The sequence below is a fragment of the Centropristis striata genome, chromosome 11 (genome assembly GCF_030273125.1).
Source record: "Centropristis striata isolate RG_2023a ecotype Rhode Island chromosome 11, C.striata_1.0, whole genome shotgun sequence".
Taxonomy (NCBI): domain Eukaryota; kingdom Metazoa; phylum Chordata; class Actinopteri; order Perciformes; family Serranidae; genus Centropristis; species Centropristis striata.
The window spans coordinates 32,909,374-32,931,282 of record NC_081527.1 but is presented as its reverse complement, the minus strand read 5'-3'; the positions used below and the strand labels follow the sequence as shown (position 1 = coordinate 32,931,282).

Here is a 21,909-nt window from a genome sequence, read left to right as displayed (position 1 = left end):
TATTGTGTTGGAGAAGACATGAAACTGAAGATTGAGACCATAATGTTGCCATAGCACTTTTTTTCTGAGGTAATAAATCAAGTTAGAAGTCGTCTCATTTTATATTGAGATAGATAGGAACCGGAGTTCTTTTGCAACCGACATTTGCGACCCCTTAAGACACTTCTCGGTTTGTTTCACTGCTCAGACCAGGAGGTTGCCGTCTGGGTTTATCCCCTAAACTGTCTGAGCTTGACGATACATGCTGTAAGTTTGTCACCAGAGAGCCTCAAGTGAGATTAAGTACTTCACAACTTCGAAAGTCAATTAAAAGCTGAAAAATAACCTTTAAACCTCCAGTGCAGAGCGGACTTGTCAATACAGAGAGTGAAAAAATGTTGGAACATTTTAGCAGATACTGTACGTTTCACTAAGGTTCACTAAGTCTTGCCAATGTTCCATTCCAACAGAGAAAATAGATTAGACAATAAAACTACTCCAAAGCAGGTTTGCACTGCTCTTTCACCAGTCAACCTAGCTTGTGCAGCACTGGTGGGCACAGTGGAGGCAAGATTCAAAATGTCTCAATAAGGGGCCAGCGCCTTTTCATTTTCAATATTAAACAGAAATTTCATAATTAAGTACATACTACAAAACATACCTGGATGAAGTTTTAAGCTATAAAAAAATCAGGGTATAAGAAATGGAGTAAAACAATGAAACTCAATGGGTTTGAAATGCATTCACATATTTATACAGTCGATCGACCATGAACAAAGACTAGAACTGACTTGGTATGACTTGACGGCCTTGTCGTGCATCACCCTCCTCTGCTGCTAAGGTCCATCTTACTTTCCCTCTCATGTTTTCGCTCTCCCTTTCTCTTCAGTACTGCGAGAAGAAGGCGTTCACCCATTCATCTCCACCCCTACAGCTTCAGGGGCTTCATCAGACAAGGTGGCAGCCCAGCCCGGCCCAGCGCCTGGGCTCATTCTGTGGTTTCAATTCGATCCAGCACGTCGTAGAGCCCCCCTCCGCCCCTCATCCTCCTCACCCATCATGGCAGTCTCATTTATCACAAGGCCTATAAAGAAGGACTTGATAGAGTGAGGAGCGACCACCACCATTCAATAAATCCTTGTGATTATCCACGCCTCCAAGGTGTATGGGCAGAGTGTCTGTGTGTGTGTGGCCTGAGCGTGTGGGCATTTGTCTCTGACTTTGTAATGGGTGTAGAGGGTGATGTTAGAACACAAGAGGTCCATGTACAGTGCCTTTTAAAGTGCTATCAATTATAACATGTGTACACGCGTCAACCTCAAGGCCTGGTTTGACTTGTTGCATTTGATGAACAAAAACCTTGGCACTTCTCACCCCTCTCCTCCTCTGTCTTAGCTTTTCTTTCTCCAATCCCCCCACCCACCCATTCCACCCACACATTGACTCCCTCCATCTCTCCCTCTTAACCCCCTCCCTCCTCCCTTTCTCTTCCTCCAGAGGATTGCATAGAGGAGCACTCTAGGAGGGTGATGGAGCTTTGATTGTCGGTTATCAAAAGCTATCATTACGGCTCGCTTCTGCGGGATATGAAAATGATTTCCTAAGTGTAAAACCCATGTCATTACCTCAATGGCCTCAGTGCTATCACTGAGATGTAATAGAAAGAGGCAAACAAATGTGCTCGCCTCCCAGCCCGCCCAGCTCAAACAGAACAGAGTGAATAACACACAGCAATGGAGAGATAAGTGACGGCAATACCAGGCCTCACTGCCTAGAACGGAACACTTTACATGAAAACAGCCCTCCGACCAGAATTTAATCTTCGCCGTTGTCATGTTGTTTTGCTACTGTCTACACCGAAGGCACCTGCCTGTGACGAGCCCCGGCTGCCATTCTCCAGCAAGGAATTTGACAGTCTACATGCCATCCGGTGAAAGTCGAGGCATTTCTCTTTTTTCATCTCCAAACTGCAAAGCTCCCTCCTCCTCCTCCTCAACCTCAGCGCCGTTTCATCCTGATGAGATAGCACCCGGGCTCAGGAGCCGCATTGACTTGTCGGTGGTTTCTAATCATTGGAGAAGTAGTCCTTTCTTCCCTCCCTCCTCCCGGTTCTGTTTGCTGAGCAGGGAGATGGAAGTGTATGCCAGCACCAGGCTTTTCTGCTCTTAATCGATGTGGATCTGATAAAGATCGTGGCTTTCTGAATGACTCGTACGCTGCGAAGCCTGAGGAAGATCTGATAAGTGAGTCGTTCTTCTGTACATATAGCTAGTAAGATGCTGAGGAACCACATCTGCGCTGTTGTGCACGCGCATGGACACTCACTCTACTCACATAAGACCGTAAACACGCTTGAATACACACATTGTCCCCCCTTACGCACACACACACACACTTGTCTTGCAGCAAAGTGGCTGTGCTCTGGACATGCCCAATTTGATTCCTTTCATCCAGGACTAATGTCTCGCTCTACCCAGGGGCTAAGTGCACCATTTGAATCTCCCTCTAGGACAGACGGCTGCAACATGCGGTTATTTGTTGTTTTTGTTTCATGTTTCGGGAAAATCATGTTATCACTTCAGCTGCAGCAGCGTGTATGCAGGGCCCGTTCGAATTAACAAGAGGCAATAACGTGCTGATAATTTCCAAAAACATTATTTAAATGTCATGCTGTAATGACAAAAAATCACTAATAGTTCTATGTAAATGTCAAATTCAAATTATTCAATTACATCGGCGAGTGTGGGGCAGGTGATAATTTGTCCACCACTTGGAATACCAATCTGGCTCTCACTGGAACTCATTCTGTGTGCCCTGGCATAAGATAGACCTCAGTAATTTCCTGCTCCAAGGGATGCTTTCATAGCCATTATTATAACTCTATTCCACTAGAAATATCTGCCATAGTGGAGAGATATTAGACTCATATTTTCAGTACTTTCACCCCAATGTCGCCCTGGTGTGTGATAGCTTGTGAGAATTGTTAAAAAAGAAAAAAAAAAAAAAAGTATGGATTTCAAGAAATAGCCCTGTTATTCCTTGTTGTGATTTGTGCTTGTGCTTTTGATACTGAGCCTCTTACCGCTCGGTCAATAAAACTAAACTAGCGGTCACAGTAGACTGGGGTAATAGGCTCATCTCATCAGCTGTCATTCATGAGCCTGTGGGCCCATTTGAAAATGGCTGCATAGCCCCCCATCTATGCACGGAAAGGCTTTATAAAGGATATCAGCCGTTCAGCGTGACCCGTTCATTTGAGATTAAGTGGGGGAGGAGGGTACAGGGTGTTTTTCTTTTTCTCTTTCCTCTTTCTTCAAAGTCAACCATGACCAGGCTCCGAAACGGATGAGGCACCTTGTTGTTCATGAAAACAGATGATGTCATTCTGAGTCATGGGGCACAAGTTGTGATTGGGCGTCCGCCACAGATCCTCACATTTTACTGCCTCCCTCAGACAGCTGGCATTTGCACTACAGGGAGCCAATGGGGTAACAAACAATTAGCCTTTTCTCAACAAAACTCCAGGGAGAGGCTATAGAATAGTCATAAGAGCTGTTTACTAAATGGCCAATATTCCTTTTATGTACCTTCACTGTGACTGTTGGTGCGATCGCAAAAATATCAGTGTAATGCTCTCACCATGTGCCAAAATGACCAATTTAAATATGGACCATTTCTCTCTGCAATTATATATTTCCCATTATTGTTGGCATCCCTCCATTGGCCAGAATTAGGGTTTAGTGGACATTATCTATGATGTTCCACAAAGATGGAAGTGTGACATCTCCTTGAACGCCTCAAAAATGAGACTTCCTCCCAGCCGCTCGTTCACGTCTGCTTGAGATTCACACTTTGGTGCATTTGTCACTTTCAGAGCATCTGGTTTAATTTGATTTCTGTGCCTGGCCACCCTGCAATTCTCTGTGCTTTTAGTGTAACCGTTGCCTACTGAGTGCGGCCAACAGATAGTTCCGCAAATAAGGGGGTTTAAACTTCTATTTTCTGGATGGCTTTCCCAACATTGCAACCTATTTGAAGAGGCCTGTTTTCCTTTGCCAATTCCTCCTAGTTCTCTGTAAGAATCTTTTTTTTTCGTGCTATTACATTTGTTTAAAAATGGCATCATTCCTTTATGAATTATTACATTTATCCTTCTCATGTAGTTTGCCATTGGAGTAGATTTAGCTCACTTATTGTTACGACTTCTGCTCAATATTTTGACTCCAACACTGATTTCTTTGTAGGTAAATGTCTTACAGACTAGTCGCCAGCAATGATGAAAAACTCTTTCAAATTTTAACAGTCATTGGAGGTCAGTGCTGCTAGGAAACCTTTTTAGACACACATTCAAAGGAATACTCCTACACAGCATTGCAGAAAGGTTTTAAAAACCATAAGGCGCTTAATGCAAGCTATAATGCACAACATATCTCAGTCAGTAAAGGGGTTTATACATCTTCTTTTGCAAATTAAATTGTAATAAAAGGTCAGTCATATATGTTCTGAGATTTTCTGCACTCTCTGTAGACCCACAGTAACGCATCACAAGAGATCACAAGATTTTCCCTTTTGAAATGAGTTTTTTTTCCATTTCCCATGCCCTGCTTTACGCTTTTATACCTATACAAGCTTCGATCATGTCCAATGTCATGGCCTAACTTCTTTAAACTATTCATTTCTGTTTCATAGCTCTTATATAGTGCCACACAAAGATTAACCTTCTATTCTCAATAAAATGTTAGACTAATTTCAGGTATTGACTGGGTATAGGAACAAATATAAAATGCAAGTCAAATTCAAAGTATGCCAACGATGCTGTTCATAGGTTCCGTCTTGTTTGTCACCTCCTTTTGTACCGCCTGTAGAAATGAACAGCATGCTGGAGCTCCAGTCCAGTCTCCCCCCATGCACCTCCAGAATGTTAAACATGGCTGCCGTGGCTGCCTCTGAATTGCTGGACTGTGTCTCCTGGGGAACGAGGAAATTGAGCCCTGGCTCTTCCTAATAGGTGGTAAAGTGTTAAGTTCCAGAGAAATGGACTGCGAATTTAACCTGGAATGGAAATTGATCCCATTACCTTGTGCTTGGGCTGCTTTCCTCCCGTAGGTAGGAGAGCAAGAGAGAGAGAGCGGGAGGAGAAAATAGACAGAGGAAGCAGAGAGAGGAGATGAGGAGAAAGAGAGAGCGGGAAATAGAAATGGGGGAGCCACAGAAAAAGAGAGGAAATGGAGAGAAAAGGGATGGAGGTAGAGGACGGAAAGAAAGGGGCGAAAATGGAGAAAGTAGAAGAGAAACTGCAAGGAGACACAGAGTATATGTGATTAGAGGTGATAGGATGGCAGTGGGGGTTGTGTCCTGCCTGGATTGGCAGCCTGGCTGACTCTGTATCAGTGTGGTGCTAATAGCTGACCGCCACTGGGCGAGATGGAAAAGAGAGAGGAAAAGGCAGAAGAAGCAGAGGAACGGCACGCTCTGAAGGGATGATACACCTCCTGCTGAGGGTTTCCACCAACAGACATGTGGTGTCTTGGTGTGTGCTTCTGCTGTGAGACCGAGTTAGCAACGGTGATGGGATGTGGCAATGCTCAGTATCAGGCCAGGGCTTTGAAATTTTAAAATATTTTCTGGGAATATGAATTCCAAACACAGGAAATAGTATTACAATATGAAAAAGGTATTGACCGGGGTCTGAAGTGTTATGAAAAAATCTGGTAGTAGATTTTCTGTGACCCAAAGGAACACCGCCTTCTCTGTGCCCTGGCATAGACCTCAGTAATTTTCTTGATTTTATTGAAACTATCTTGCGCTACCTGCCATTTCATATGGCTTAATTGATTATCTTGATGTATGCTCACACTCCTCTCTCTCTGTTCACCCCCGTCAGAGCCCATGCACGGCCCACAAAAGCTGGAAGTGGTGGACATCCAATCCAAACAGGTGACGGTGCGCTGGGAGCCTCTGGGCTACAACGTGACCCGCTGCTACAGCTACAACCTGACCGTTCAGTACCGGTCCAGGGTGGCCGGCAAGGAGGAGACCCGCGAGGAGGTGTGCTACGACACCCAGAGCCGAGATCCTCAGCACACCATTCACAACTTGACGCCCTTCACCAACCTCAGTGTCAAACTGGTGCTTCGCAATCCAGAGGGGGTCAAGGAGAGCACGGAGCTGGAGGTTCAGACTGATGAGGACGGTGAGTGTGATGAAGCGATCTCTAACCTGCTTCACAAACTTTCTCTGCAGGGGCCACTTTGTAATCAAAAATATGTCTCACACTTAAATACTAATATTAGTGAACTGTCACACATTCTACTACTACTACTACTACTACTACTACTACTACTACTACTATAACTACTACCACAACTACTCCTATTACCACTATACTTACTACTACACCTACTAGTACTACTATAACTACTAATACTACAACTACTACTATAACTACTACTACTTCTACTACTACTACTACTACTACTATAACTACTACCACAACTACTTCTATTACCACTATACTTACTACTACACCTACTAGTACTACTATAACTACTAATACTACAACTACTACTATAACTACTACTACTATTACTACTACTATCACTACAACTACAACTGCTACCATTACTATTACCACAACTAATACTACTAATACACCTACTACTACTAATATTTCTACTTCTAATACTAGTACTATAACTACCTCTACTACTACTACTTCTGCTACTACACCTACTACTACTAATACCACAATTACTATTACAACTACCATAACTACCGCTACTACTACTACTAGAGTAGCTCTACTACAACTACTTCGACTATTACTACTACTGCTAGTACCACACCTACTATAACTACTACCATGACTACTGCTAATACTACGACTCCTGCTACTACTACCACAACTAGTACACCTACTACTATTACTACCATTAATAATACTAAAAATAATGATTGATGAATTAACTGATTTTCCCGGGCAGTTTAGAGGAGAAATAAGCATGTCTGTTCTCCAGCAGCAGAAAATGTCATCTTTATGAATAAAATTGTGATATTTTGATCTTTCGGATCAGTGGATAATTCTCACCTGATCATAAACTGCTTGCACTAAAGACAAGTTTGGGATTTTCCAAATATTTTTCCGGAGAGTACGTGAGTGAGTGAGACAGCGAGCTTCTGTGTCTTTATAGTTGTTTCACCTCCTTCAAAGATGAAAGATCTTCTGTGTTGCCTCAGCAGACACAGGAAATGAACTCTACAGAAGTCTCAAGGAACCCCGGCCGCTAGATAACAAACAGGCTCAGCTGACGAAAAGAGAGCCTTGTCATGTCTGGCTCAGATTTCTGTGGTTGCAAACTTGAAAGTGGCAACTGTTTCTCACTATCTGACTCCTGTGTGTCTGTGGATCCGTCTGTTTGGAGTCCCGTGGGAACAAGTGTACAGACATGGTGTAGCTGTAGCTGCATTCTTGAAGATAAATCTTTAAAAAAAAAAAAAAAGACAGGAAAAAAAAAAGACATCTCCACATCATTCTGTTTCGCTTACAGAATGAAAGCAATTCGCATGAGGGGTTAAAGGACCAGATATCTTTGCCACTGTTTTAGTACAAGTAAACATTGCGGAAAGATTAAGATTCCCACTATTCTCAAGGGGATACTAGTTCATATTTGTTTGCAGCACATTTTTATCTTGTGCAGAAAGTGTTTTTGAGTGACAATAACATCAAATAAACCCAGAAATTTCTATTAAGCTGTGTTTGACTCTGGCTCATGGCCAATTGTGTGCTGTAGGTCCTTGAACAGCTCTTGTATTGACTGTTTTATGCACATCAGCGCTAGGTGCTTGGCTGGGTAAATCATAAAAGAAAAGACTAAAGCGGCAAAGTAGGAACTGCTTTCATCAAACTTTTATTGACAACATTTGAACTTGACGAAAAAGGCACAGAAGATTGAAATAAATCAATAAAAAATCCTTGGAAATCGTACTGTGTATGCTTTTTATAAATGTATTTTTACTGAGAAAAAATACAACTCTGCCACCCATTTTGACAAATGTTGCTGTGATCATTCCAACAGTGCCAGGAGCTGTTCCTCTGGAGTCCATTCAGGGCAGCGCCTACGAGGAGAAGATCATCCTAAAGTGGAGAGAACCAGCGCAGACCTACGGGATCATCACTCAGTTCGAGGTACACAAGCACCACAGTTAGCAAAATGTTAGATATATCGAACACCTTTTAGAGGAGTAAACAGTCTTCCAATATTAAGCTGTGTCTTCTCTCCCTCACCTGTCTGTGGAACGTGTGCATATCTCTGAGTTTCTTTGAGTCTGTTTTTTCTCACAGTGATGGGCAGTGCTCTCCAGAGCTGCCAGAGAATTGTTCAAATAGATTTTTTTATCATGTGAGGCTTTGTTTTGTTTTTTTAGCTAGAACCTGAGAACTACGTGCATCTGCTAGTTTGTTGATGGTCTGCACAACAAAGGAGTCCAGTATTTCATGTGCAATAGTGATATTACCAGTTCAACTGGGCATATTCCAGCAAATCAGGCTGTTCTTTTGGGGAAAATGTGATTCACAAAACTGGCTTAAATAAGTTGGAAGTAAGGTATAGGGCTGGGCAATAGTTCAATACAATAATTAATCATATTTCATTGGTATCATATTGTGATAAAACAAACATTGAGATATCATGATGCAAAATGTCATTGTCTAATTTGATAATAACAAGCACTAGAGCTGGGCGATGTGACAATATATATCACCTAAACAATATAAATAGTTTGTTTTATATATTTTTATATATTACATATATATATATATATGTAATGTTTCTATGCAATGTCAAAAACCAGCGGCCAAATTGTGTTCAGGCAATGTTTATGTCATTTAGATTATGCTTTACATTCTGACCCTTGCAGGTTCAGCTGGAGCGAACCATAAAGGTGCTGTTTTGCTAACACTTTTAGCTTATGAGCGTACAAAAATAGGCTTTACCATGCATTTATTCATATAAACAACTTATTAACCGAATAACCAGAAAACAAACTATATTGTGATACTTATATCGTTATTGAGATATGAAATTACCTATGTTGGGACTGAAGATTTTGGCAATATCGCCCAGCCCTAGTACCAGATAAACCTGATTAGGATTAGTTTTTAGACTCGACTCAGACCTAGTGTTCCTAAAACAGAGCGATTCTTTCAAATCCCTGCCTTTATTATTATAATAAAATAAATAGTCTTGCTATACACATGCATAACTTTGGTAGCTTCCATCTTAGACATTACAACTCTTAGCACACCTAAAGATTAAAAAAAAATAGAAAAAAATTATAGACTGGATATAATCCCGACCAGACAAGATTATAAAGTGCAAGCTGAGCTGACGGCACAATTCAGCAGGATGGGGTTAATGGTTATTATGCCAGAGTCACCGTGCACCAGGGTTTTGCTGAAAATACTGTCGACAGATCACATTGTCTTTGGTATGTCAGGATATCCTTGCTTTTTGTTCTAATATTTTTAGCAGTGCTACCAGCACGGCTCCAGGGAGGGTAATGTCGGTCAGCCGGTCAGGTCACTACTTTAGTCCTGACTAAAATATCTCAACACCTTTCTAAATGGATTGGCAGGAAACACTGTTGTAGCCTAGATATGAAGTTGGTTGTGATTTTAATTTAAATGTCTCAACAACTGTTTAATATATTGGAATAAAATCCATGTTCTTCTCAGGATGAATTGTAATAACTTTTCCTCCATCACCATCATCAGGTTTTGCTCTTTTTTTGGGCCCAGTTTATGCTCCGTTCAACTCCTAAATGCACCTGTGCCATGCATTTTCATGTGATAGTCTAAATGGGGCCCTTAGTCTTTTTACAGTTACTGTAAAATAATGTTAAATGCTGCAGCTTTGTGGCCTCAGTCATGAGTTTGCTTTTTCAGTACCTTCCTAATGTGAATAAATGTCTCTGTAATCTGTACTTGATGTCACAGGTCTGCGATTTAAAGTCATTAAAGTGCAATCATGTTGAATGTTTAAACAAGGCTTTAATAACAGCGACCACATTAGCTCTGAGTTATATTTGCAGAACAGCTTAAACTTGAATCAGTTTGTGAGGTTCACGTTCAAGTCAGGGTTTTTACAACAAACTCAACAGTTTTTTTTCTCGCCTCCTTTATGAAGGACTTCCCAACTGTTTTTCTGCGTTGTTCATTGCTTTCCTGGAAAAGAAACCGACTGCAGTCTGCTATAGTCTTCCGTCCTTCGACATGAGCGACCTCTAAAGAAAAAAACAATCCCTGAAACGCGCCTCGAACACTTGTCACGATTCAGCACCGAGCAAATGTTGACTTAAGGCTCCACACAGCCACTACCAGCTTTGTCCAGCTGCATTGAGTCTTGAATAATAGAAACAGTCTCCACACACACACACGCACACACAGACGATATGTACACATTGATCTTAACCAGCTTAAGGTGGAAGTAATCCTCCAGCCTTTCCCACAGATTGATTCTCGTCTGTTGATTCTCCCTCTTGTCGCCGTTTGCTCACGCTTGATATTTTGACTAGGTTAGCAATCATTGACAGAGCTGTTTCTCACTCGAGGAGAGCAGATTGAATAGTAAAAGAAATGCAATCAGGGTCGTTGTACAGGTTGCTCTATCCACTGCCAGGCGACTGAAATATGACATAGATCCTCTCGTAACGGCACACAGACATTTCAATCCAAACACAAACGCTTTAAAGTCGTCAGAATCCTAACAAGGCCGTGTTTATTCAAGTGTGTAATGCGGTGCAAAGCTGTGTGGCACTTACAGGTGCCGGCAGAGTGCAGGAAAACAATGTCCATAAAAACGGTATGTTTACCGCACACTTAATCACTTTCAGAACATGTTTCTGTTGTTTATCTTTTTAAAATTTCATGCTACAAGAAAAAGCATTCAGAGCAAATGGCGTGGTCTGCACCGCCGCTTTGTCAGGTTCGCTCATATTTACGTTAAAGCAAATGTGTCTCACTTTATAAAATACCCACTCCAGGCTATTATATTCATATGCAACAGCAATTACTTCTTTCTGTCTGAGGCTAAGGAGTCCAGTACAGTAATGTGTCTAGTTGAAGTAAACAATAAGTCATGACAATCTTGGTATTAATATTCAGTGAATCATCATTTCAGATTACAGATACAAAATTTCATTCTGGAGAAAGAAAGAGTATTAATATTCTAAAACAGGGTTAAAGAAGAGGAATATGTAGCAGCCAGCAGCTCGCTCCAGGTGTGTTCCCCTCACACCGCTACAGTCTGACTCTCTGCTTTAAGAAAATAAACCACAATGTATTCTGCCGGTATTCCCCAGAAGTTACTTCTTATAAGTCAGGACCTTGCTTTGATTTGACATTATCAAAGGACTCAAAGTGAAATACGTCTGACAAGACCTGATATCAAAGAGATTTCATCTCCGTTCCTTTCTGACCAAGCTCTGCGGATGCAATTTTATTGGCAGCGTTTCAGACTGACATGAGCCCGTTTCTGTTTAAAGGTATACAGCATATTTTCCAATTTTTTTCTTGGTCATCAGCCATATTTATCAACACAGATGAAATGTGAAGTGGCATTTTTTTTTATCATAGTGACGTTGTGGTAAAAGTAAAAGCTCTGCATCCCATCACTTTTTTTTAGGAACTATTATTATAACAAATTGTATTTTCAGAAACTGCCATTAAGTAATGCTATTTCTCTAAAAGCCACTTTTCATATATAACCTGCAGCCTTTTTTCACATCACTTAAATTTAGATTATTAATATTTACTGTAGGTCTGACTATGAAGGTTAAGACTTATGCAAATAAAACAAGTAGAAGAAGTAGACTTTAATCAACAGTTCACTTTCTTTGTTATTGTTCGAGCAAAGGTGCTGGAGATTATGCAGGCATTTATATTTTATGAATGCTTCATAAATTCAACATTTTCTTCCCTCAGAGAGAGGAAAAAATAAACCCAATGCAATTTAAAAACCTTACTGTATCAGATCGAGTAATAGTTACAAGCAAGCCCCAAATTATTCCCTCAAATATTCCACATTATTTTTCCCGTCAGTTCCATTATAATTGTAAAAACCTGTCCATGTGCCCAGTGTTGACAAGTCATTTCATATTCCTCTCCCTGAACTGTTATGATATAGGATTTGGCATCACAGACTAATTTCACAGACAAAGACTAAATGAGAAGGCCTCGAAGCATTTCAAAACTTGATGGACACAAATTATGCAGCACTCCTAACTCCCTTTGTGTTCTTTAATTGGAATTATAATGGAGGTTTGCCTTTTACGAGCAGAGGCATTTTCTTAAAGTGGGACTTTACAGTTATTCAAAATGGATATTAGCAAAAACACTCACCTTAATGCTTCCCTCCAGAGCTCCCTGTGTTTATTAATGGAGAAAGAATACATTAAGTGTATTTCCTCTCTCCTTGGAACCACAAGCTCACATCAGCTTTGGTTTGAAAAATGTGTAGCTCTGTTTTTACAGTAAAAATCTACTAGTTGTTATGAAACGGCTCCTCGCCAGCTTTAAAGCCTTGTTGACATGCAGTCAGAAGCTCACACACAAAGTGAGAACTTCTTCTTTCAACTTTTATGACTTTATAAAGATTGCTTCCTGGCATTTTGGATTTACTGAGGAGATAGAGAAGTTTCATGCTGTTCCTAATATTTTTATCCAAATAATCTTATGTTATCTTTTAACCCATTAAGGCCTAAAGCGCCTGGGGAAAAAATGCCTGGAAAACCTATGGGCGATTTTCAAATGATCCCCTAAAACCTGAAGTTTTTCTGGAAATTCAACACCTACTAAATAATGGATTTTTCAGAGACCGAAAATAGGTGGAAAAAAATACAAATACTACAAAATGACATATTTGCTGTCCCGGCCTTAATGGTAGAGTGACGCAACAGTGCTCCCGGTGTTAATGGTAGAAATGCGATAATGCTTTCCCGGCGTCAATGGGTTAATATGATTATACTATGTTATGTTATTGTTGTCTGTTGAACACTGAGAGCCATGCTATCAAGTCAAGCGATACTTGCAATGCAAATAAAATGCTCACAATCACAGAGCTGACATGCTTCAAGAATGTGCTGTGCTCTATATATATATATATAGTTGGGACTATAGCAGTCTGTCACCTGTAGCTCAGTTATTCTTCTGCTGTGCATGCATACTGCAAAATGTGACAGTGTGCAGTAGGACATGCTGGTGTTTTGGGCATACTGAATAAAAACATACTATGAATTGGGGTATACTTAATATTTTTCTGGCATACTAAATAGTATGTTAGTATCATTATTGGAACACATCTATCTTGTTGGACTTATGGCCATCTTCAATATTGCCTGCTGTGTTTACATGCAGTTGTGTTTCCTTAATAATGTCACCAACACTTTACCCAACATGGTGATGGACAAACAGCAGGTTTTATTGACTATTATTGGAAGTGGGCAAAGCACCTAAGCCCAATGAACAGAAATAAAAAAAAACATATTGATATCTTAATTTGTTTTTTTAACATTCATGTGTGAATATTCTTGAGAATGAAAAGTTAATTGCTCTTTCAAAGGATGTACTTGCATTATAATCCTATTGTATTATCAGTATATGAGTGGCATAAATTGGTCTTAAAGTTGCAATATCATTGTTTTTTGTAATAACTTCAGGGACAATATATTGTCTTACAAAAATCTTCATTTAGCATAGCATGCTAACATTTATTAATAAGTCTGAGGGATCAAGAACAGCTGAAGATGATGGTAATGTCATTAGCACTACATTTAGCTGTATAAATATATGATTAATAGGGATACTGAGGAATGAAGAGGTGGAAGAGAGATAAAAAAAAAAAAGGAAGTAGGATAATTCACCACCCTGAGTGGGATAGAACACAGTGAGAACAGTAAATGCTTTAGCTTGTAGAGCCATTTGGATGCCTCTAACATAAAACATTTTTATTGTGCCAATACAAATCCTCCACAGTCGAGGAGAGCTGTGCACTTAGTATCAGAGGCCACTATCAGAATATTCATTTCCTTCCTTTCTAGATTTCCTACAAGGCGGTGAGCTCCTTTGACCCCGAGCTGGACCTCTCCAACCAGAGTGGGAAGGTAGTGAAGTTGGGCAACGAGACCACCCACATGTTCACAGGCCTCTACCCGGGCTCCACGTACTCCTTCACCCTGCGCGCTAGCACAGCCAAGGGCTACGGCCCCCCTATCATCACACAGTTCACCACCAAGATTTCAGGTCAGCAGGGTCAAAAGCGCGGCCATTCACTGTGCGGATAAGTAGTGTACTACTTTCTGCCTCTGGAGTTCTTTATTCACAATTGTGTGAATGGAAAACTTGATTGTAACTTGAACAAAGTTAGTTAGCACTGATTTGACTTTACTGATATGATTCTTCTGTTTGAAAGGGTAAAAGTTATCTATCTGCATTCCAACATATGGAATGAATCAATGCAATTTCACGTCTGTCTGTGTATGTACAGTGCTTACCAAATTTATTAGACCTTCTGTCATAAAAACAAGTAAACATAAATATTTTAGAAATCTTTCCAAAGCTTGTTTAAAACTGAAATGTAATTGTTATTTATTTGTCAAATAACAAACTGAATTCACCTTTTTGCTGTTAAATGCTGTTAATTAAGGACAGCTGTGGCACAAACCAGCAGTCTAATAAATTTGTTAAAAACTGTGTATATATATATATATATATATATATGTGTGTGTGTGTGTGTGTGTGTATATATATATATATATATATATATATGTGTGTGTATATATATATATATGTGTGTGTGTATATATATATGTGTATATATTGAATAAATTATCACTGAACCAGCATATTATGTTGAATTAAATTCAGTGCTATTTAGTCTGGCAATTTAGCAGAATTGCCTGACAAATTGTGCTTTAAGGTTCCATAAACCATGGCTGGTGTTACTTAATGAAAACTGGGATTGATTTAGATAATGACCATGAGGCTGATTGGCAATTTTTCTTACTTTCTACTTTTTTTTTTACTGTGATACATGTGCACTATGTTGAAGAATTCTTTGTGAATACTTTTGTGACAGCAGCCAATGCTTCACTCTCCTGTTATTGCTATACTTAATGGTTAAATTATGGAGCTATTAAGACAATCGGCAGTAAGGCAGTAAGTGCTCATTGTAAAAGTGAGAAAATTGGCTTTGCTTTTTTTTCTATTTACTGCTCAACTGAATGACTCATTTTACAAGATGACTTGGTGCTGACCAAAGCTGAACTGTTTTGAACTTTGCAGTGTGTTTAATCCTCCTCCTGTTTGGTTTTCTCCTCAGCTCCTTCCATGCCGGCCTACGACCAGGAGACCTCTCTGAACCAGACAGACAGCACAGTCACTGTACTGCTTAAACCTGCTCAAAGCAGAGGTGCACCAGTGAGGTAGGCTTCTTAAAATAAGAGCGCACACACACATGCACACAGCACAGAGGAAAAAGAACAAAACAGCATATTAAAACACCAGGAACCACCATCAGCAACAGAGAATTATCAAAGCGCTTGTGTTTATCAATACCCCACCGTGAAGCAAAGTTGCGAGGGAATTCACTACCTTACTGTACGCATCTCATTTTCTGAGCTTTTATTTGTTTGTGGATTTTGATCCTGTGAAAAAGAAGCACAGCCTTTGAAGATGAAAACAAAACCCAGAGCAGCCAAGGCTAGCTCCAGGATTTTTTTTCTTTCCTTTACACTTGTTCGCTGTTTGCAAATTGACCCGAGTGCTGCACACAGACCAGAAGGCACATGAAGTTTAACAGGTTTATTGCAGGAGTTACTGAAGCAGAAGATGACCAGGGTGAGGGAATGGCAGGAGAACGGCAGGAAGGAGAGAGGATGGAGAGAGGATGGAGAGAGGATGGAGAGAGGATGGAGAGAGGAAGGAGAGAGGATGGAGAGTGGCGGGTCGCTGTGGCGGCAGAGGAAGCAGAGGGAATGAGTTGGCAAGCTGGCAGTAGGTGTAAATCACAACTTTCATGATAGCATTCGATATTATGTTGATTCTTTGATACAATAATATATTTAACTATGGAACTCTTCCAGATACTTACATAAAAGCTATCAATTCTCTCTAATGAAAAGAATAAAAATAGACCTCCTGTTGTTCACTATAACTGGTAATTTAAAAATAAAGGAAAAAAGGAATCAATATATATGGATTGAGATCAATGGATCATAACACCCCTAGCAGGCAGGCAAGCGAATGAAGAGGATTCCTTAATGAAGGAAAAAAATACTATTAGATGATTAACACATTTGCAAGAAGATTCTACTTGTAGGGTCATGACAGTTGAGGCCTGAATGTAAATACTGATGAGCCTGGAACTATGAACTGGTGATGAGTAGGAGGAAAGCTGGGGTTAAACACATTCAAGAGTGGGAAACTAGTGATGGTTAATGTCCATAAGGACGTAACCCTCCCAGAGTGGTGTACAAATAGCACTGGTCTACACTCTGAAAACACATGCTAAGTAAAGCTCGAAACATGTGCCACGGACATACAGTCATGGAAAAACTTATTAGACCACCCTTGTTTTCTCCTTACTTTCTTGTTAATTTAATGCCTGGTACAACTAAAGGTACATGTGTTTGGACAAAATAACGATAAGAACAAAAATGGCTCATAAGAGTTTTATTTAAGAGCTGATATCTAGCCATTTTCCACGGTTTTCTTGATAATGATTTGGTTATTATCAAGAAAACCATGGAAAATGGCTAGATATCAGCTCTTAAATAAAACTCTTATGAGCTATTTTTGTTCTTATCATTATATTTGTATTGTATCATTAATTTTTGTCCATGACTGTATAGGATGCACCTGTCTCCATAGGTATTTATTGAATCCTCAATGTAACGACTGCTCGCAAAATGCAACATATTGCACATATTTTCGAAGCGTAAACTTGTGTTGTTTGTATGTCATTGGGTGAGAGTCGATTGTCATAAGAGCAGCTGCTATTGTTTAGTTTGAGTCTGATTGAATCTCCCTGCAAAAGTGTGAATATTTGTCTGTGTTACACTCTAGGCTAGCTGTTTAGTTAAAGGTAAAGAGAACCTGTTGCTTAATGTATATTAGAGGACGATAAGCCTTTCTGCAAGATAAAACGGCCCCAAAACTGCAAAACAATGGTGCTTTCAGTCTGCGGGACCTTGTGAGAGTGGGTTAACTCTTTCACACGAGGGCTGATGAACACTCACTGTAAAACTCAATTTTACACTATCAGCTCATCTGAGTCATTTAAAAATTGCAGCCTGGAGATCTTTAGTCAGGCTTGTCAGCTCATGTTTACCGTATGTGCAGCTGCCCAGATTAATGCCCCAGCGCCAAACGGAGAGACCTGAGCAAGAAAGACAGAGCGATCGTTTTTTAATCTCCTCGCAGGTACAATTCAGAAGGCCTTACTCGGGCTGCCATTCTTTCACTGGGCTAATTACAAAGCCCTAATTATAATTAACAGAGTGTCGTGAAACGGAGGCTCCATTAATTAGCATGCTGGACTCCTCTTTTGTTTACCAGTGGAAGATTTGTCTTTGGAGATATAAGTTTGGGAGCCACTTCATACTGTTTGAGCTGAGACATAACTGCACTAATGCTTCACGGCCTAATCCTAAATGTGAGGATTGTCATCTAATCCCTTTTTAGACGGGGATAAACTCGGTGACAGTGCTTGTTTATTATTAGATAAAGAGAAAATAAATGTGCTTTGATTCAGACATTTAGTTTAAAGGATCATATATGTTTAATGAGTCTCTCAAGGTAGTCCATTAAAAAAATGCACCACGATTCATCAGCGGAGTTCAGTACATGGCACAACTACAACTCAGAACTAATTGAGGCATCCTTTGATCACAGCAGAGCTTCTCCACGTCTAAACTTTGGGGGTTTTCAGGTACACATTCCTCTCCCCACCTCCCTCCCTTCCAGTAAATCTCCCAGGACATAAAGGCCAGTATGCTGCCTTCATGTGTGCGCCCGATGTCTGAAAAATATGAATTGCAAAAGAAAGGAGGTGGTGAAGGGCGGCAAACAGGAGAGATTATGATGCAGGACTAAGACGTGATACTGGCAGGCTTTTGAAGGTGTTTTCCACCTCCACCTCAAGTGACACGCGATGCCTTTGAAAATTTAGGGTGACTATAAAGTAGCTTCCATTCAGAGGAGTTGGGCGGTCTGTGGGGATCTGCTGTCTGGCCAATAATGATAAATTTACTCATCTGAATTTCCAAACCTCAAAAAAATAACATCTCTCATCTTTTTAAGGTTAGAGGGCTGAGAAACATGACTAAGCGACATCATCAGTCGATGATACACATATAGAAAACTGTTTTTTCCACATTGTTCCATGACCTGAGGTACTGGATAGAGCTCCTGAAGTCAAAAAACTTGGAGGCAGAGCTGATCCAGTCATACGACAGAAGATTTAGCATTTTGTCAACTGAGGACTTTCACACCATAGTTAGATTTAATTTTGTGCTGCCGCTCATGTTGCAGGAGTAGCCATCACTCTTTTAGAGTGGTGGGTAGCTCATTTTGAAATTGAACACTTTATAAAATCAGTTTTAAAGCCCATACGAGATAGGGATTTGACAAGGGAGAAGACTGATCTGCAGCACTACAGAGCAGAGCAGCATGAAGCTTGATTTGATAACGCAATCTTGCACGCTGATTGGGTTTGGGAGGTAATAGAGCTCCAGACATTTGAGTTTCAAACAGCAGATGTTTTGCTGTAATACAGGAAGGGGAACGCGCTGGAAGATCGCACGATAGCGCGGGTTCATGAAAAAATCAAGACATAACAGATGACAAACGTCCGTTTCACTTCAGCATCCTGCAGTCATGCTGGAGTCAAATCATATTTTGGATAGATCTGGGCAGACGTTGTCACTGCTGAGGGAGGCAGTCAATTTTTCATATTTGTGTAATTGCTAATCGGTATAACATTTCCAACTTGGATTTGGCTTCTAATCTCTGGGGACGACACGCGTAGCCGGGAACAATTTTTACCAGAGGGGACACTGTTCCTTTAAGAGGATTAGTGAACTGTCTATCAGTCATGTCGTGTTAAACTAATGTTTGCAATGGCCCCTCGTCAGGGCTAGAATACGCCTCCTCACTCCGTAGCATCAAAATAAATGTTTACATGCTTCTGCAGAAATAAATGATTCGGGATGCTTTCCTTATCATTCACACCACTAAATCAGCCCTTCTCTCTTTTCCTGCCATAACCTTTGCCTTAAGCAAGCTCACACACATATACATAAACAGGAAAAAAGCAATAAAATACAGCAGTTTCTGGCATTTTAAGTAGCGTATTGAGGAAACTGAGTTCCAGTGTAGTTTCTGCCCTGTAGCATCAGATTATCTGTGTTCAACCATGGCCTGAAATCAGTTAAGTGATTTTCTACAGTCCTAAAATAAGCACTAAGTTTCTTTGATCACGGCATAGCGAACGCTAATAGCTGTGCCAAAACGTGACACAACTCGATGCTTTTTACGATTTAATGGCAAACGTAATCTATGGCACCTTCTAATTTGTTTGCTTTATTGCCTTATGGACACCAGGGAAATATAAAGAGCAGGAAAGAAAGACTCATGGAGGAAGGATGCTGGGTCAGGAGAAGTGTGTTACTTACAACCGCTCTTAAATCAGACATGTAGGCATATACAGCCAACCGATTAGCATTAGAGAGAGAGGGAGACAGTGATTGAAATGCTCCCCGTACCCCTTCCCTCATCTGCTCAAACAGCCCGGAGTTCTCCCCTATCAGCCCACATGAAAAATAAATCTGAGTTTCAGGTCACAATCCAGTCGATTCCGAGTCAATCCGCCATAATTGGTTGGCGTCACATGGCGGCAGAGCTGAAATCTATCGGGCAGCAAGGCTGGAGGAGGCCTAATTGGTGTCAGCTCAGGTTGCAGAGCTACTGCAGGAATACAGGTCTGCCCCGCCGGCCCCTCTGGCAGACCACTTTTAACAGCTTATACCATCCTGCTTGTGCAGCTTCTGCCTTCATCCCTCTTTCCTCTCCTTGTCTTTCCATCTTCTGCTCAGGGAGAGAAGTTGAAGATTTCAGCAGTTTTGGAATTAAGTACAATTACCCAGCTTTCACAGAGGCGTGTGGCGTGAACTGTTGGTTTCCTCTCTTGAGGTTTTGCTTTTAATCTGTTATCTGCGTATTTGTGAAGGTTTAGTTGGCTGTTACCTAACATTTAGCTCAATCTGTTCATCACTTGCTTAGCAACACTGTGGACTGGCTTAAGAGCACTGCTAATAGAACATGTTTTACTGGGAATATTTATGGAAATAAACAGAAAAGTGTACTTTTGTAAGTGCAATTCCTAAGGTAGTTATACTTTGAGTTCAGCCTTTTTACGCTACTTATTACTACTACTCGACTGCATTTCTCTAGGAAATGTTTCTTTTGGGATCAAGATTTTATATGTTAATAATAGGAACAGTTTATAAAGAGATACAACTAAAACATTAAGAAGCAGATAAAATTAGTTCCACCTGAACCATCTCAGCCTGTTTTCACACTAAACTCATCAAGTCTACAATATTACAATTTTATCCAAAGTGACGCACATTTGAGAATTAATACAACACAAGCAAAGATGAAGTCAAAAGACATCACATGAGTAAATGACATAGGTTAAGTTTGAGTCCATTAGGACAGCCTGGTCAGAGGCCCTGTGCTTAAAACTGTGATGCTCTATGTGGTCATAGTTATAGAAGGAAGTCAGGTAATGCACTATAAGGAGTGACAAAGTCTGCACAGGGACGAGGTTGTGGTGGATGAGTAGATCAAAAAACACTGAAGTGTCACCCAGGAGACAGATATTCATGTCTCATGTGAAACCAAAAGTCTACGTTTACTTATTTTAATCTAAGTGATATGTTATGTATATGGCCTTTTCCTAAACCTCCTTTCCTAAAGTAACTTTGTTGCCTAAACCTCACCGTATGTAACGTATTTAACTCCATGACAAACTTACCTATTATAACTGAAACTAGTATATTTTCCTAAACCTAACCAAGTAGTTTTGTTCCCTTAACCCAACATTGTATGCAGAAACTGAGGCAGACGCAGAGCGCCATAGAGTCTTAGAGGAGTGAGAACGTGTTGATGAATGGCAACATCAAAGTGCAATTTTTACATAATTATGCAACAACAATAATGTTAACATAGTTATGTAACACTGGCAAGAGCCACTCTGCATTGTGAGTACATGTTCCATTTAGCTGCACTTGCATCAAATATATATCAAGTAAAATACAGAAGCAAGACTTTTACTTTTAATGGAATATTTTCACTCTATGGTGTTGCTGCTATTACTTGAGCAAGTCATCTTCCTTCACTGGATAATCATCATCAATATGAATACAAGTAATTTGCGATTCTCTGTTTGGTATCACATCAAATGAAACATCAGCTAAGGATTTTTTTGTTCTTGCTATCAAGTCATTGTTATTCATCTGTTGTTTGTTGTTTGTTCGTTGCTCATTCATGTCACACTAAATCAAGAAAATGACTAAATGACTCTGGTCTGTCAAAATGACTCATAATGTAAATTGTGAACTCAGCATGAGGTGACAAGGTGTCAGCTGCTCAAAGGCACATTAACATGACAGCAGTAATTACAGGGAAAAGAGGGAATCATTGCGTTTTCGAACCGCCAACAATAAACTTATGAGTCACTTTTACATTTTCTGAGCAGTTGAGGTGGAAAATACTATGTTTTCTGACGGCAAGGGAAGTGTGCTTCGTGGAATATTTTATAAGGTTACAGCGAGTTACCGCTGAAAGATGCTTGAAGTGAAACCAGTAAAGTG

The 21,909-nt window shown here is 40.3% G+C and overlaps 1 protein-coding gene across 2 annotated transcripts in view; it reads left to right on the top strand.

The window, feature by feature from the left end:
* LOC131980288 (receptor-type tyrosine-protein phosphatase mu-like) overlaps positions 1-21,909 on the top strand; it is a 177,489-nt gene that overhangs the window by 81,903 nt on the left and 73,677 nt on the right. For both annotated transcript variants that reach the window (XM_059344499.1, XM_059344500.1), the window contains exons 8-11: positions 5,864-6,172; positions 8,055-8,164; positions 14,074-14,275; positions 15,354-15,456. In XM_059344499.1, coding sequence (XP_059200482.1) covers positions 5,864-6,172; positions 8,055-8,164; positions 14,074-14,275; positions 15,354-15,456 — 724 coding nt within the window. The remainder of the gene's footprint in view (positions 1-5,863; positions 6,173-8,054; positions 8,165-14,073; positions 14,276-15,353; positions 15,457-21,909) is intronic.